The sequence below is a fragment of the Psammomys obesus genome, unplaced genomic scaffold (assembly GCF_907164565.1).
Source record: "Psammomys obesus unplaced genomic scaffold, mPsaObe1.curated_primary_1811, whole genome shotgun sequence".
In the NCBI taxonomy this organism is placed as follows: domain Eukaryota; kingdom Metazoa; phylum Chordata; class Mammalia; order Rodentia; family Muridae; genus Psammomys; species Psammomys obesus.
Window position 1 is genome coordinate 2,862,314 of NW_026596034.1, and position 15,732 is coordinate 2,878,045.

Genomic DNA, 15,732 nt, shown 5'->3' on the forward strand with positions numbered 1-15,732 from the left:
CCCTGTTTTACATAGAAAACATGTATTTCACTCATAATCAAATAAGATGGGCTGTCATGGTGGCTCAGCAGGCAAAGGTGCCTGCCACCAAGCTTGATGACCTAAGTTCAATCCTTGGGTCCCACATGATGGAAGGAGAGAACTGATCCCCACAAGTTTTCTACCAACCTTCAATAGCTTGTGTTGTATAGGTATACACACCCACACATATACAAATACACACACATATGCAAACACCACACTGTGTAGGCAAATGAAATGTTTTTTAAAAACCTCAATCAAATAATGTGCGAAATATTGCAACAAACTGTTGCTGCCATGCTCATACACTTCCTATTCCATTTTAATTCAGTGCTGTGATCTGTCATTTGACAGCTGCGTTCAGTCTAATAAGTGAGTCATCATGAGCTTTGTCTATCACTTTTCCTTAGTGATAGACTTTCTACTTTGTCCATTCCTCAGCATGTAAGTTTTAGCTTTCCTTATGATAAAAATTACTTGAGAATAACTGATGGTCTTCAATTTAGATGAATACGTGAATAACCACAATTCATATTTGATATTTGATTCTAGGTCCAGCAGTTTAAGCAAGATCCACGGCCCACAACTTGTCTTCACTCTATTTTTAGTGTGCACACAGGGGATGAGCTACTTACCTATGAAGAATATGGCCATCTTCAGGTAAAAGAAAAATTAAAAATTTATTTCTCCACTATTTGCATTCCATAGCATGGCATATTTGAGGCTCCTTACACTTTTTAAAAGTAAATTTCATGATTTACTTTAAAATACGAGTGTAAATGAACTCTATAATAGAAAAGAAAGTTCACTTGCAACCCACAAGGCTCAAGAAATTACTGTCATGGAGTTTATGGAGTATTTCTCTTTAGAAGATAGATGCCTACTCTTCCCTCAGTAATTAAAACTTGTTTATATATTTTAAAGAATTTCTTCACTTGCAAATAAACGACAGTTGACAGGAGTATAACAGTTACTCAGAAGTTTTTGTTGGACTACAAATCATTTTTAATATGTCAACCAATCATTTTTTAAAATATCACATATATTTTGAGATGTACCAGTTTTGTGTTTTGTTAAATTCTATACCCATGCTAGGAACGTACCATAGAAATTTTTTTGTTGTCTTATTTTCACTACCACCCCTACATCTGTGTATATCCTAGATATTCTGTGGCTTGTTTGTAAGATATAATTGTTATATATGCTTTTTATTCTTAACAGAGTTTCTTTTTGTTTGCCTGTATATTCTGCTATTTTAGAATAAAGTACTATTAATCATATATTTCTTACTAAAAATAAGAGTTTTTCCTGTATGTGTGCAGGTGCACGTGTGTGTGTGTGTGTGTGTGTGTGAGAGAGAGAGAGAGAGAGAGAGAGTGTACATCAGTGTAGATAGAGGCCAGAGGACAAGCTGCAGTGCAGTTATTTGACACTCTCCAGCTTCTTTTGAGATAGAGTCTGCCGTTGGTTTAGGGTTCACTCATTAGGCTAGCCAGTGAAGCTTAGGGATCTGTCTTTTTTTTTTTTTTGCCTACCAGCACAGGGATTACAAGAGGTGCCCCCAAACCCAGCCTGGGTTCTGGAGATCACCCTATGCTCATGCAGGCAAGCACGTTAACAGCTGAGCTATCACTCCATCGGGAGCCTCTCCTCTTTATTGTTCTTCACCCTGTTGTAAATATGTTACTGCGTTAACCAATCAGTTGAATAGATCATATTATTTCTACTTAGAATTTAGAAACTTACCTTAAGAAATGAAAGCTTGTTATAAATTCAAAAGAATTTCAAACTTTAGTATATTTTCTCCAAGCACAGAAAGTACTTTGCCCTGTTTCTGTGTAGGAGAAAGTTATGCTTGTTTTTAGTGATGATGGAGTTAACTGTATTTTTTGAAAACTTTATTATAGATTATTAAAATCAAAATGCAAAGTGTGTAACATTAATTTTCCTTTAAGCAAATAAACTTTGGATCAGTGAGATAGCACAGTGGTAAAGGTACCTACCACCCAACCTGTTGACCTAGGAAGGTGAGAACCAACTCCAGAAATCTGGCCCCTGACCTCCACTCATGCACCATGGTGTATGTGCATGCACTGGACAAAGATCTAAAATGTAATAAAGTTTAAATCCTTAGGATTACTAATTTATAAGGCTTTAAAAGTCTCAAAAAGATTATATCAAAAGAGAGCAGTCTCTCTAAAGAGTAGAATTACAGTTTTTTCCCTTGTGTTCACACTTATCATTTTAATTCTTGTGATGGAATATGTGTATGGAAAATATTTTTAATTGATAGGTCATCTATATATTCCTGGTATATGTAATTTTAAATAATAGAGACAATTATCTGACCAAGATAATTGGCATGTCTATCATCTCAGACATTGAAAATTTCTTGGTGTTTCAGACTTTCAAAGTCTTTCTTGCTAGCCCAGAGGTGGTGCACACCTTTAATCGCAGCACTCAGGAGGCAGAGGTAGGTGGATTCCTGTGAGTTCAAGGCCAGCCTAGTCTACAGAGTGAATTCCAGGCTGTCCTGGAACTCAGTGAAATCTTATCTGGAAAAAAGCCATAAAACAAACAAACAAACAAAAAACAAAACACCCATCTTCTCAGGGACTGTCTCTGACATGAACTGATTGGCCTGCTCTTTAATTACCTCACCCTGAGGGGGAAGCAGCATTACCAGGCCACAGAAGAAGACAACACAGCCACTCCTGATGAGACCTAATTGACTAGGATCAGAAGGAAGGAAAAGAAGTCCTCCCCTATCAGTGGACTTGGGAAGGGTCATGCATGCAGAGGGTGGAGGAAGGGAAGGGTTGGGATGGGAGGAGGGAGAGAACCACAGGGGGGGATACAATGTGAATAAAGTGCAATTAATAAAGAAAAAAAATAATAAAAAACAAAAAACAAAGTCTTAATAGAGATTTCTATGTATTTAATACTCTGCTATTCTTAAAATACTTTATAGTGTGTAGCTAATGAAAACAAGGCAAGATATTATAAAACAATTTAAATGTGTAGTTAGTTATATAAAAATTATAAAAATGAAAGGCACTCTTGGGAAACTTTCCTAGAATGTACTGTCTCAGACCTAGAATTGGAGATGTGGCTTTATTTTGGTTTTTACGATACTCATCTTTGAAACAGAAGAAGAATTATTTTTCTCCTTTCATTAAGAAAATTCAAAGTCATGTGCAATATCCTTAGGCTCATTGCCTGCATCACATTATACGCACGATAGACTATTAAGACCTTGTTTAGTGCCTTTCATTTTCTAAGGCAGGAAGTTGACATTGAAAGAAAAATGACATCTCTAAGGTCTCTGGGTCGATGTAAGCTCAGCCATTTCCTATCTCTAGGACTCAGGTTCTTCATCCATCAAGTCGACTGCTGATTTTATCCTGGAAATACATATTTCAGACAAAATTTTACTTTGGATGTCAGCACATCATAATTGAAAGTTGGGACTCTGGTTTAGATGGAGGCCTGCTGTCCTGTATACCTTGCAGATTGCTCTCACCTGTTCCACTTCTGCTACTAGAGGACCTAGTATTTTTTGTAATTAAAACTTTCTATTTATTTATTTATTTTTAATAATTTATTCATTACATATATTCATCATTTCAATAATTTATTCATTATATATTCATTTAAATATTTATTCATTATATATCCCCCCTCCCTCAGTTCCTCTCAGTCTACCCTCCTTCTGTCTTCTCACTTATCCCCTTCCCCTGTCCACTGAAAGGGAGAATTTTCTTTCCCTGCCATCTGCTTATCAAGTCTCATATGGACAGCCCAAATCTTCTTCCTCTGTGCCCCTCCCCACACACACTAGGAGGAAGTGATCAAAGAGCAGGCAACAGAGTCCATGTCAGAGACAGCCCCTGTTCTCCTTACTAGGAACCCACATGAAGACTGAGCTGCCTGTCCGAGCAGGGGGTCTAGGTCCTCTTTCTGCATCCTCCTTGGTTGGTCTGTCAGTTCCTGAAGGCCTCCATGGACCCAGGTCTTTTACCTCTGTTGCTGTCCTTGTGGAGCTCCTGTCCCCTTTAGGTCTTTCTATCTCTCCCTTCTTCCATAAGATGCCCTGCACTCTGCCCAAAGTTTGGCTATACGTCTCAGGAGGACAGGAACTTTCCACAGAGGGCCTCTGAAAGACTACCCAGCAATTACCACGTTCAATTTTAGAACATTTCTTCACCCTCAAACTCTAAGCAAAATCAGCTGCTCTGCATTTTTCCTGAAGTTCCCTAAGTAACCTGTTTCACTTCATGCTTCTAGAATGCCTTTTCTTCACATTTCAAATTTAAATGCAATCATATAAGATAGGATGTTTTGTTGCTGACTTCTTTGATTATCAAAGCTACATTACCAAATGGTTTCATAGTTAAGGAGCCAATAGCGAGGGAGGGAAAGGATATGCTTGCATATATACTTGAGACCAGGCTGTTCAGAGTTGTGTGTTGATAGGTAATATTTGGGAAATAGCTTATGTAACTTTTAATTTCTTTTTGAGAGCTAAGGTGTCACTGTTGCTCACACTGGGTGCACCTCTGTGTTAAAATAACTTAGCCTTCTAAGTGGTACAATTACAGGCACATGCCATCACACCTGGCAGCTCACATGATTACTGATGCTGAGTCCCACAACAGCCCATCTGCAAGGAATGACTAGGATTCAAGTATTGAAGCTCATGCGAAGTCTGAAAGTATGGTTCTCAGTTAGAGGGGAAAGGGTGCATGATGTGTGAGCCCTGGAACCCTAAAGCTTGAGAACCTAGAGCTTAACATTGAAGCCAGAAGAAAACTCTCCTTGCTGTGGCAGGAAAAGCAAGAATTTGCACTTCCTCTGCCTTTGCTCCACATCCATGGACAGTGTATTACTAGCTATCCAGGTGTCCTTGTGTCTAGTGAAGTTGACAGTGAAAAGTAATCATCACTGAGGTTGTGTTCATATTGGAGACTGTACTTTCCTGCTTCTTTATATAAGATATTTATATTCTACCACAAATCTTTTATTGGCTATATTAGGAAGCATTGTGTTTTGTTTAGATTATACAAAGCATATATTAATAGACTAATAATTTCTTAACACTTTTTATAGTTTTAAATTATACGGTAAACCAATGATTATAGGTCATATGTTCCTTTGTTTCCATAAAATCTGTTTTGTCTGAATGAGACTGTTTTCAAGATGCTCTCCTAATTGTTTATAGTGTGTTGGTGGAGGTGTGATGTCTTGCTTTTCAAATAGCTTTTTCTTTTACATCTATTTCAAATGAATGGCATTATATAAGCTCCTCTGGAGCAAAATTATTTCAAAAGGAAGTACTTTAGATTCTTAATTTAAAAGTCGAAGGAAACAAATGTTACAGAAATCATGCTAAGAATTGTCTTTATAGCCTTCTCAGACCCAGTCACGTGTTAACCTGTGGGATCTTAATTGCCCAGGCTTACATAGGAAGGTTGGGTTGACGGAGCTTCAACCCAGAATACCTCAAACATGGGGACAATAGGAGTTGGCTACCTTTCCTCTCCCAACCTGGAGCCATAAAGCCAGCTCTCCTACTATCAACCCTAGTGAGAATTTATTACCCTGAGAGTTATCAGGCTTCACTCCTTGTTTGATCTTATAAGCCCTACTCCCTTTATCTTCCCCTCTCCCTCGCCCCAACAATCCTGTAGCCCCTGAACATGCAGACAAAGCCAGTGGTGCACCGCTACACAAACTTTGCCCCAGACACCCTGGCCACCTCCCTGAGTTCATAAGTACTCCCTTTCCCCCCAATAAACTGAATCAGTTCCCTGAAACTGTTCTCAGGTGTGTTCATTGCCTGTGCACTCAGCACTCAGCACTGACCAAGATCCTGTGCTGCACTCAACCTCACCTGGCTGGGCTTCCTTCCCTCCAGTCCAGCTCCATGCTACCTGGAGGGAAGCAGCAGAGGGAGGCATGAATCAGCAAAGCGGATTTAGAATTTTAGTACTTCATATAAAATGCTGGTTTTCCTGTTCTGGTTTAGGTTCATGTTTTTTATTTAGTGAGGGGAGAAATTATTTTTTTCTTGTACTATTGGAGAAAATGACAGTATATTTAATTTTACAGCGTAATATTTTCATTCTTTCTCTTAACCTTTACTATTTGCTGTTTGTTTTCAGATAAATGCAGTATCACTCTTTCTCCTTTACCTGGTGGAAATGATTTCTTCAGGTCTCCAGATAATCTATAACACGGATGAGGTATGATTTCCCCAAATTTCCTGTTACTGAACCACATGGAGAGTTAAAAATGCATGCTTTAAATTCATGTAGTTAGATATTAGATTTTGGATTAAATCTAAAGTTATCTTTTTATTAAAATTTTGTGTTAATTTTTTATGTATGAAATAATGGGTTTCATTATGTATGTACATTCATACATTTAGATAAATACTGTTTTACTTCTCTCATATTGTATCAACTCTTATTCTTCCTCCCTCTTTCTTCCTATTAGTCTCTTATTCCTCTTTCTTTCTTTCTTTCTTTAGACTTACTCCCTGTTCATAGTCCATTTGTTACTTTTATGTGTCATGTGTACTTATGCATGCACATGCGTACACACACACACACACACACACACACACACACACACACACACACACAGCAAGTTGGGAAGGAAAGTCTCCCTTCCCTGGACGGTTCGTCATTGAAGGAAATCAGGACAGGAACTCAAGTAGCTCAGGAACATGGAGGCCTGAGCTGATACATTTAGGCCATGGAGAGGTGCTGCTTACTGGCTTGCTATCCATGACTGCTCATCCTGCTTTTTTATAGAACCCAGAGCCACCTGCCCATGGTTGATTTCATACACCATGGGCTGAGCCCTCCTCCATCAATAACTAATAAAGAAAAAGCCTTGCAACTAGGTCTTACAAAGGCATTTCCTCAACTAAGAGTCCTCCTTGCAGATAACTCTAGTTTATTTGTCAAGCTGACATAAGACCAGCCGGGGCAACATGAAAGAAATCATGTGATGTTCAACTTTCTGATTCTGGTGCATTTGGTTTGATATACTGATTGCCAGTTCCATCCATTTTTCTATAAATGACACATGCAGTTTAAAAGCAAGCATAATATAAAGCAGGTAACAGAACTTGAGTGGATGGCCTATCTCAGATCATCTGAATAGAAGAATGTAACTTTCAGAAAGGTTTAATAACAATGAAAATAAAATAGCTTTTATAGAATTTCTCAGTATTTTCACACCATTGCTTTTTAGAACTCATCCATTTAAAAGTCAAATGAGTAAACCTTTCATCTTATTATTTTTATTTGTAGGACCTTAGTGCTTCCTTTTTTTTTTTTTCCCCAAAACAAAAATGCTGTTCTTATTCTCATTCGGAAAAGTGTAAAGGATTTATATTTCAGAGCTGTGATCCTTTGCTTTGTTTTTTTTCTAATTAGTTAATTAATTAATTATAATTTATTCACTTTGTATCCCGGCTGTAGCCCCCTCCCTCATTTCCTCCTAGTCCCACCCACCCTCCATCTTCTCCCCCTTTGCCTTTCCCTTGGGCACTGATAGGGAGAACCTCCTCCCCTTTTATCTGACCCTAGCCTATCAGGTCTCATCAGGGCTGGCTGCCTTGTCTTCCTCTGTGGCCTGGCAAGGATACACCCCCCAGGGAAAGCTGATCAAAGAGCCTGCCACTGAGTTCCTTCCTGTCAGAGACAGCCCCTGTTCCCCTTACTAAGGAACCCACTTGGAAACTGAGCAGCCTATGGGCTTCCTCTGAGCAAGGCTCTAGGTCTTCTTCACAGTGGTTGGAGTAATGGTCTCTGTAGGTCCCCCTGGGCCCAGGTTTTATGGTTTTGTTGTTCTCCTTGTGGAGTTCTTGTCCCCTCCAGGTCTTCCTATCTCCCTCTTCTTCCATAAGAATGCTGGCACTCTGTCCAAAGTTTGGCTATGAGGCTCAGTATCTCCTTTGATACCCTGATGGGTAGAGTCTTTCAGGTCCTTTTGTGGAAGGCTCCTATCCTGTTCCTTGTCTTTTTCTACTTCCGATGTCTATACTGTTTGCCCTTTTGAATGAAGATTACACGTCTTCCCTAGGTACCTCTTTATTGTATAGCTTCTTTAGGGTTCTAGATTTTAGTATGTTTATCCTATAGTATATTGCTAATATCCACTTATAAGTGAGTATATATCATATGTGTCTTTCTTCTTCTGGGTTACCTCACTCAGGATGATCTTTTCTAATTCCTACCATTTGCCTGCAAATTTTATGATTTCCTTGTTTTTAATAGCTGAATAGTATTCCATTGTGTAAATGTATCACACTTTCTGTATCCATTCCTCCATTGAGGGACTTCTAGGTTGTTTCCAGATTCTGGTCAGTACGAATTGAGCTGCTACGATCATGGTTGAACAAATGTCCTTATAGCACATTTGGGGCATTTTTTGGGTATATGCCTAGGTGTGGTATAGCTAGGTCTTGAGGTAGCACTCTTCCTAATTTTCTGAGAAAGTGCCAGATTGATTTCCAAAGTGGTTGTACAGGGTTACATTTCCACCAGCAATGGGGGAGGGTTCCCCTTTCTCCACAACCTCTTCAGTATTTGTCATCCCTTGAGTTTTTGATCTTAGCCATTCTGACGGACATGAGGTGGAATCTCAGGGTCATTTTTATTTCCGTTTTCCTTATGACTAAGGACATTGAGCATTGCTTTAAATGTTTCTTTTCTATTCAATATTCCTCTGTTGACAATTCTGTTTTGCTCTCTACCCCATTTTTTAAATGGATTACTTGGTTTGTTGATGTTTAACTTCTTGGGTTCTTTATATATTCTGGATATTAGCTCTCTGTCAGATATAGGGTTGGTGAAATCTTTCCCCAGTCTGTAGGCAGTCATTTTGTCCTCATGACAGTGTCCTTTGCTTTATAGAAGCTTTTCAGTTTTGTGAAGTCCCATTTATTGATTGTTGACCTTAGAGCCTGTGCCATTGTTGTTCTGGTCAGGAAGTTGTCTCCTGTGCCAATGAGGTAAAAAATTCTACTAGAGAACTTCTTCAGCTTATAAACACCTTCAGCAAAGTGGCTGGATTCAAAATTAACTCAAAAAATCTGAAGCCCTCCTGTATACCAAAAACAGACGGGCTGAGAAAGAAATTAGGGAAACAACATCCTTCACAATAGCCACAAATAACATAAAGTACCTTGGAGTGACTTTAACCAAGCAAGTGAAAAAAACTTCAAGTCTCCGAAGAAAGAAATAGAAGATATCAGAAGATGGAAAGATCTCCCATTTTCATGGATCAGTAGGATTAAGATAGTGAAAATGGATACCCTATCCTAAGCAATCTACAAATTCAATGCAATTCCCATCAAAATACCAACACATTTTTTTTTACAGACCTTGAAAGATCAATTCTCAATTTCATATGGAAAAACAAAAAACCCGGAATAGCTAAAACAGTCCTCTATAATAAAAGATCTTGTGGCAGTACCTCCATCCCTGATCTCAAGCTGTACTATAGAGCATCAGTAATAAAAACTGCATGGTACTGGTATAGAAACAGACTGGTGGATCAATGGAATCAAATAGAAGATCCAAAAATAAACCCACATACCTACAGAAACTTTATTTTTGACAAAGAAGCCTAAACCATACAATGGAAAAAAAAAGATAGCATCTTCAACAAATGGTACTGGTATAACTGGACGTCTATATGTAGAAAAATGCAAATTGACTCATATTTATCACCCTGCACAAAGTAAAGTCTAAGTGGATCAAAGACATAAAACCAGCATAAAACCAGACACATGTTAGAAGAAAAAGTGGGGCACTTTACTTTGAAAGGGATCAATATGAGAGTAAATGCACAGGCACACTCACTGACAAACTTAGAGATGCACTCTCAGCCCAGCCTCTCGTTTCCTTCCTTGTCCTCCTCTTGCTCTTCCCTATTCAGCACTTCCCCACACTCTCATCTTTGTGTTCGTGTGGTTTGGCTTTGACCAGTGCCGTCTCTGTTGACCACAGGGCTGGAATTAATCAGTTGGAGACTCATGGGTGCCTAGTAGGTATACAACTGAAGACAGTGGATCTCCTCCTCCCACATCTTTCAGTATCCAGTGGTTCCACAGGAAGGGACAAGGGCCCATAACGTTTGTCCCCAACCATGACTGAATGTTGAGATGTCCAGTCTTGTGCAGGTTTAATACAAGAAACTGAAGCTGCTGTAGTTTATTATTAAATTAGCTGTGCTGTGTATAGGGGATAGTTTAACTCTACCTTGCTCCCTATCTTTTCAGCTCTTAAATTATTTGCATTCCCTCTTCCATGAGGCTTTTCCTGAGCCTTAAATGGGAATATGGCTTGTTTATCAATAAGCCCTCACTTGTCACTTCTTACACCATTCACTGCAAAGAGAGGCTTGATGTTATTTTGATTTATCTAAAGATTATTACAAATTTGTCTAGGGCATATGACCTGCTGACAAATGGGTTTTTGATGAGGTTTACAGTAGTAGGCATGGTTTCTCTTCTATGGGGGCAGGTCTGAAACATAATATTTTAAAATTGGTTACCCCCATAACATTCATGGTACTATTTTGCATGTGGATATATCATGTCTACCAGGTTGATGCTAAAGGTCTTAGCATAGCTCTCTGCTGGGTTAGACCCTTAATATCTTTTCTACCCTGGCAGCTTGCATGGTATATTCCAATACTTTAATAGCTAGCCACCAGGATTAGGTTGTCGGCTCATTTCCACCTTGATTTCTCTGTATCTTGCAACTAAGATATTTGGTGTCTTCAGCATTAGGGTCTTAACATGTAGTTCTGGTGGGCAACCAAGAAAGGCAAGAGCCTGTATTGTATTGGGAACCTCTAGGGCCTCCCTGACCAGCAGTGCCTATAGACGGTTCTGGGGGTTTTGTTTAGTGTCTCATTGCTTCTAGGGGCAGGTTATCTAGTAATGCAATGCATCGCCTTATGAAGTATTTTCATATTTTTAAAATTGGTTTAGAAAATAGTAGGTTTCCATACGTTTTTTCCATATTTTTATTTTGGTTTACTGTCTTCCTCCCATAATTTTTATTTTCCCTATCCTCCTAATCCCATTCCCTGCTTAACTCTTTCCACTCCCAATAGTATCCCCCTCTACTTTCATGTTATGTATATTCTACTGACCTCACAGACCTCTTCCCAGTTACCTGCCCTCCACAGGCAGTCCATTTCACACAGGACTAAGAAGCTAAGTCTCGCATATGAGAGAGCATAGTAGCATTTGTCTTCCTTGGCATTCAGTTTATTTTTTCAACTCTCTTCCTTTTTTTTTGAAATTGTTTTTGAAATTGCACAACTTCATTTTTCTTTAAAGCCATACAGACTTTCATTGTGTATATGTACCCCATTTTTCTTATCCTTTAATCAGATGATTGTAATCTAGGCTGATTCCATGTCCTAGCTATTATGAATAGGGCAGTGCTGAACGTAGACATGCAAGTGTCATAGTAGAAAATGGATCTGCTTTCCTGTGTAGCCTGGAATGATATAGCAGGATCAGATAGTAGTGTTATATGTTTTTGTTTTTTTTAATTTAAGAAATTTTATGTATTATTCCCAAAGTGGACGCTCTAGCTTACTTCCTCACAACAGTTTAAAAGAGGCTCTTTCCTCATTGTGACACAAATATTTGTTCTCAGTTGTATTCTTTTTTAATTAATTGATTGATTTATTGACTTTACATCCCAATCATAGCCCCTTCCCTCTTATCCTCCTGATCTCACTCTCCTTTCCTCTTTCCCCCTCCTCCATCCTCTATTCCTCAGAAAATTGGAGACCCCCTATTAATTCCCTTTCCCTCCAGCTCATCAAGTCTCATCAGGACTGAGCAAGTTCTCTTCCCCTGTGGCCTGGCAAGGGAGCTCCACCAGGGTTAAGTGATTAAAAAACAGGCAACAGAGTCCATGTCCCTACTCCCCTTACTAGGGAACCTACATGAAGCCAGGGCTGCCCATCACCTACATCTGTGTAGGGGCCCTACGTCTAGTCCATGCATAGTCCTTGGTTGGTGCTTCACTCTCCACAAGGCCCCTTGGGCTCTGGTTAGTTGACTCTGTTGGTCTTCTTGTGGAGTTCCTGTCACCTCCAGGTATTTTTATCCTTCCCCCACTTTTCCACAAGACTCCCTACGCTTTGCCCAATGTTTGGCTATGAGTCTCAACTTCTCTTTTTGCTTCTCTGCTGGATGGAGCATCTCAGGGGACCACTATGCTAGGTTGCTGTCTGCAAGCATAGCAGAGTATCCTTAATAGGGGCAGGGGTTGGCTGTCTCCCATGGGATGGGTCTCAGGTTGGGCCAGGCATTGGTTGTACATTCCCTTAATCTCTGCTCTGTCTTTATCCCTGCATATTTTGTAGGCACGATAAGTTTTGGGTCCAAGTTTATGTGGGTGGGTTGATGTTCCCTTCCCTAGGAGTCTTGCTAGTTAGAGGGCATCCTCTTTAGTCTCCATGACCCCTGTTACTGGGAGTCTCAGCTAGCGTTACCCGCATATCCTCTCAGAAGCCTACCCTGTCTTGTCATAGGGATACCTCAACCCACTGTTTCTCCTTTCTCTGCAGGCCCTCTGTCCTCCTGCTCCCACTCTCTTCAGGTCTGATCTCCACCCTCATTTCTCTCTGTGCTTTCTCTCAGTTGTATTCTTGATGATACCCATTTAGACTGTGAAGAGCTAGAATGCTATGGTAGCTTTAATCTGCATCTCCCTGATGGTTAAGCATAATGAACAGCTTTTAAATGTTTTCTAGCTATTTGTATTTTTTTCTTTTAAGAAAGAACTCTGTTTAATTCCATAGTCTACTTTTTAATTGGGTTATTTTCTTGATATTTCAGTTTTAATCTATAATCTATAATCTAAATGCTAATTCTCTGTCAGAAGTAGAACGGACAAAGATTTTTTTTCCGTTTTGTTTTGTTTGGTTTGGGTTTTGGTTTTTCTAGGCAGGATTTTTTGTGTAGCCTTGGCTGTCCTGGAACTCACTCTGTAGACCAGGCTGTCCTCAACCTCAGAGAGACCTGAGTGTTGGGATTAAAGGTGTGTGCCACCACTGCTCTGTTTTCTGCCATTTTGTAGGCTGCCTTTTTACTCAGTCAATGGTTTTCTTTGCTATAAGACTTTGTAGTTTCATGAGATCCAATCTATTAATTGTTGTTCTTATTGGTACTAGACTCTTATCCAAAACATCCTTACCCACATGCATATAATTGATGTGTTTTCCTGTACTTTTTCCTCCAGCAGTTTCATATAATCAGGTCTTATGTTGAGATCTTTGATCCATTGGAAATTGAGTTTTGTGCAGGATGAGTGTTGAGGATCTAATTTCATTCTTTTACATGTATATTTATGCTTTCCCCAGTGTCATCTGTGTAAAAGGTTGACATTTCTACAGTATGTATTTTTGACAAAACCCAGATAGATCTCTGTAATTATGTAGAGTTTTAATCTAAATCTCTATTCTGTTCCAGTAATCTCTGTGTCTGTTTTATGACAGCACCATTTTGTCCTCATTACTGAGATTCTGTGATTATAACTTAAATCAGGTATGGTAAGACCCCCATACCCCCCCACACTCCCACAAAGTTTTTGTTCAAGATTTCTTTGGCCCTCTAGAATCTTGTATTTCCATATGATTTTCCTATTTCTCTGACGAAGTCATAGGACTTGATTGGGATTATATTGAATATACAGGTTGCTTTTGGTGTGATGGTAATTTTTACAATGTTAATTCTTCTAATTCATGATGAAAGGTGTTCTTTCTATTTCCCAGTGTCATCTTCAATTTCTTTCATCACTATTTTAAGAGTTTTCACCTTGCAGATTGTCTATATCCTTGGTTGCCCCCCCCATGCTTGGTGGTTTGTTTGTTCACTTACATTTAGACTATTGTGAGTGGAATTATTTGTGATTCCTTTTTCACTATGTTTGTTATTGATCAAACTACCCATTTTTTAGTGTTCATTTTATAACCTAATACTTTGTTAAAAGTGCTTATCATCAACTCTGAGAATTTTTTAGTAGCACCTTTAATGTTTTTTTAAATAGGAACATATTATGCAAATAAGGAAATGCTGACTTCTTGTTTTCTTTGCTTTTTTCCCCTTTGTCTTATTCTCAAGCTAAGTCTTTAAGCACTGTATTCTGTAGAATCGAGAGTGAACAGATTCTTCCTTATATTCTTCCTTATCTTAGTGTAAATGCCTACCTGTAGGTAACATCACAATAATGGACTTAAATGTGCTGGATTTACTTCACTTTTGTGTTGGCTATAAATTTTTAAAATCATTTCATCTTTGTCTAATTTTGATTGTTGTAGATATCTAAACATTCATCCATTTATTTTTGTTTTTCAGTTTGTGAAATATGTTCTTAAGCTATGTTATTTTCTAAATTTCAATGGTATCTCTACCAATATCTCCATTTTATGTTAATTTGACTAAGAGTTTATTAATCTTATCTCTTCAAGTAACCAACAGTTCATTTCATTGATTTTTTTGTATTGTTTATTAAATTTTTATTTTTGAAGGTTAATTATAGTTTATTCACTTTGTATCCCAGCTGTAGCCCCCTCCCTCATTCTCGCCCAGAACCACCCTCCCTCATCTCCCATGCCCTTCTTCAAGTCCACTGATAGGGGAGATCCTCCTCCCCTTCCATCTGATCCTAGCTCATCAGTTCTCATCATGACCAGCTGTATTGTCCTCCTATGTGGCCGGTCAAGGCTGCTCCCCAATTAGTGTTTTGTTTGTTTGTTTGTATTTTTGTTTACTTGTTTCTGTTTTATTAATTTCTACCCTGATCTTAACCATTTCTTCTGTGAACTGCTTTTAGGGTCAGCTTGTTTCCCCTTTTTCCAAAACCTTAAAGTAGATCAGTACATTATTTGATTCAGTACTTTCTGACTTTTGATGTGACATTTAGTGCTATATAACTTCCTCTTATGACTGCCTTCATTGTGTCCTATGGATTTGGCCTGTTGTGTTTTCATTTTTATTCATTTGTAGCACTGTTTTCCATTTCCTTCTTGACTTTCTTAGTGAGTCATTTGTAATATTCAGCAGTGTGTAGTTCAATCTCCAAGAGTGTATACTTTGTATACTTCCTGAAGTTTCTCTTGTTGATACCTTCCTTTATTTCTTTATGTTCATATAGAATACAGGATGTAATTTCAGCTCTCTTATATTTGTTAAGGCTTGATTTGTGTGTTAATGTTACCTCTTTTCAAGAAAGTTTCATGTTCTGTTGACTAAAAATGTGTGTATTCCCTAGCACTGAGGGGAATATTCTCTGTAGATGCCTCTTAGGTCTGTTTGATTTATAGTGTCATTTAATTCCAGTATTATATATATATATATATATATATATATATATATATATATATAATTTTTTTTTGTCTGGATGACCTTTGTCTTGGTCAGTGTGGGGGTATTGAAGTTGTCTGACATAGCTGTGTTGGAGATTATCTGTGGCTTTATGTCTCTTTGTGTTTGCTTTCTAAAATTAAGCTCACATGTACGTGGTTAGTATATACTTAGAGTTGCAGTATGCTCTTGAGGGATTGTTGCTTCAGTTATAAAATGGTTACAAGTCTATTTTGTCAGACATCAGAATAGCTACTTGAGGGTCAGTGAGATAGTTTAGTGGGGTTAAAACACGA

At 38.5% G+C, this 15,732-nt stretch overlaps 1 protein-coding gene across 1 annotated transcript in view; it reads left to right on the forward strand.

Annotated features, from left to right (window-relative positions):
* Phkb (phosphorylase kinase regulatory subunit beta) overlaps positions 1 to 15,732 on the forward strand; it is a 181,744-nt gene that overhangs the window by 52,000 nt on the left and 114,012 nt on the right. The window contains exons 5-6 of the mRNA XM_055620957.1: positions 574 to 681; positions 6,186 to 6,266. Coding sequence (XP_055476932.1) covers positions 574 to 681; positions 6,186 to 6,266 — 189 coding nt within the window. The remainder of the gene's footprint in view (positions 1 to 573; positions 682 to 6,185; positions 6,267 to 15,732) is intronic.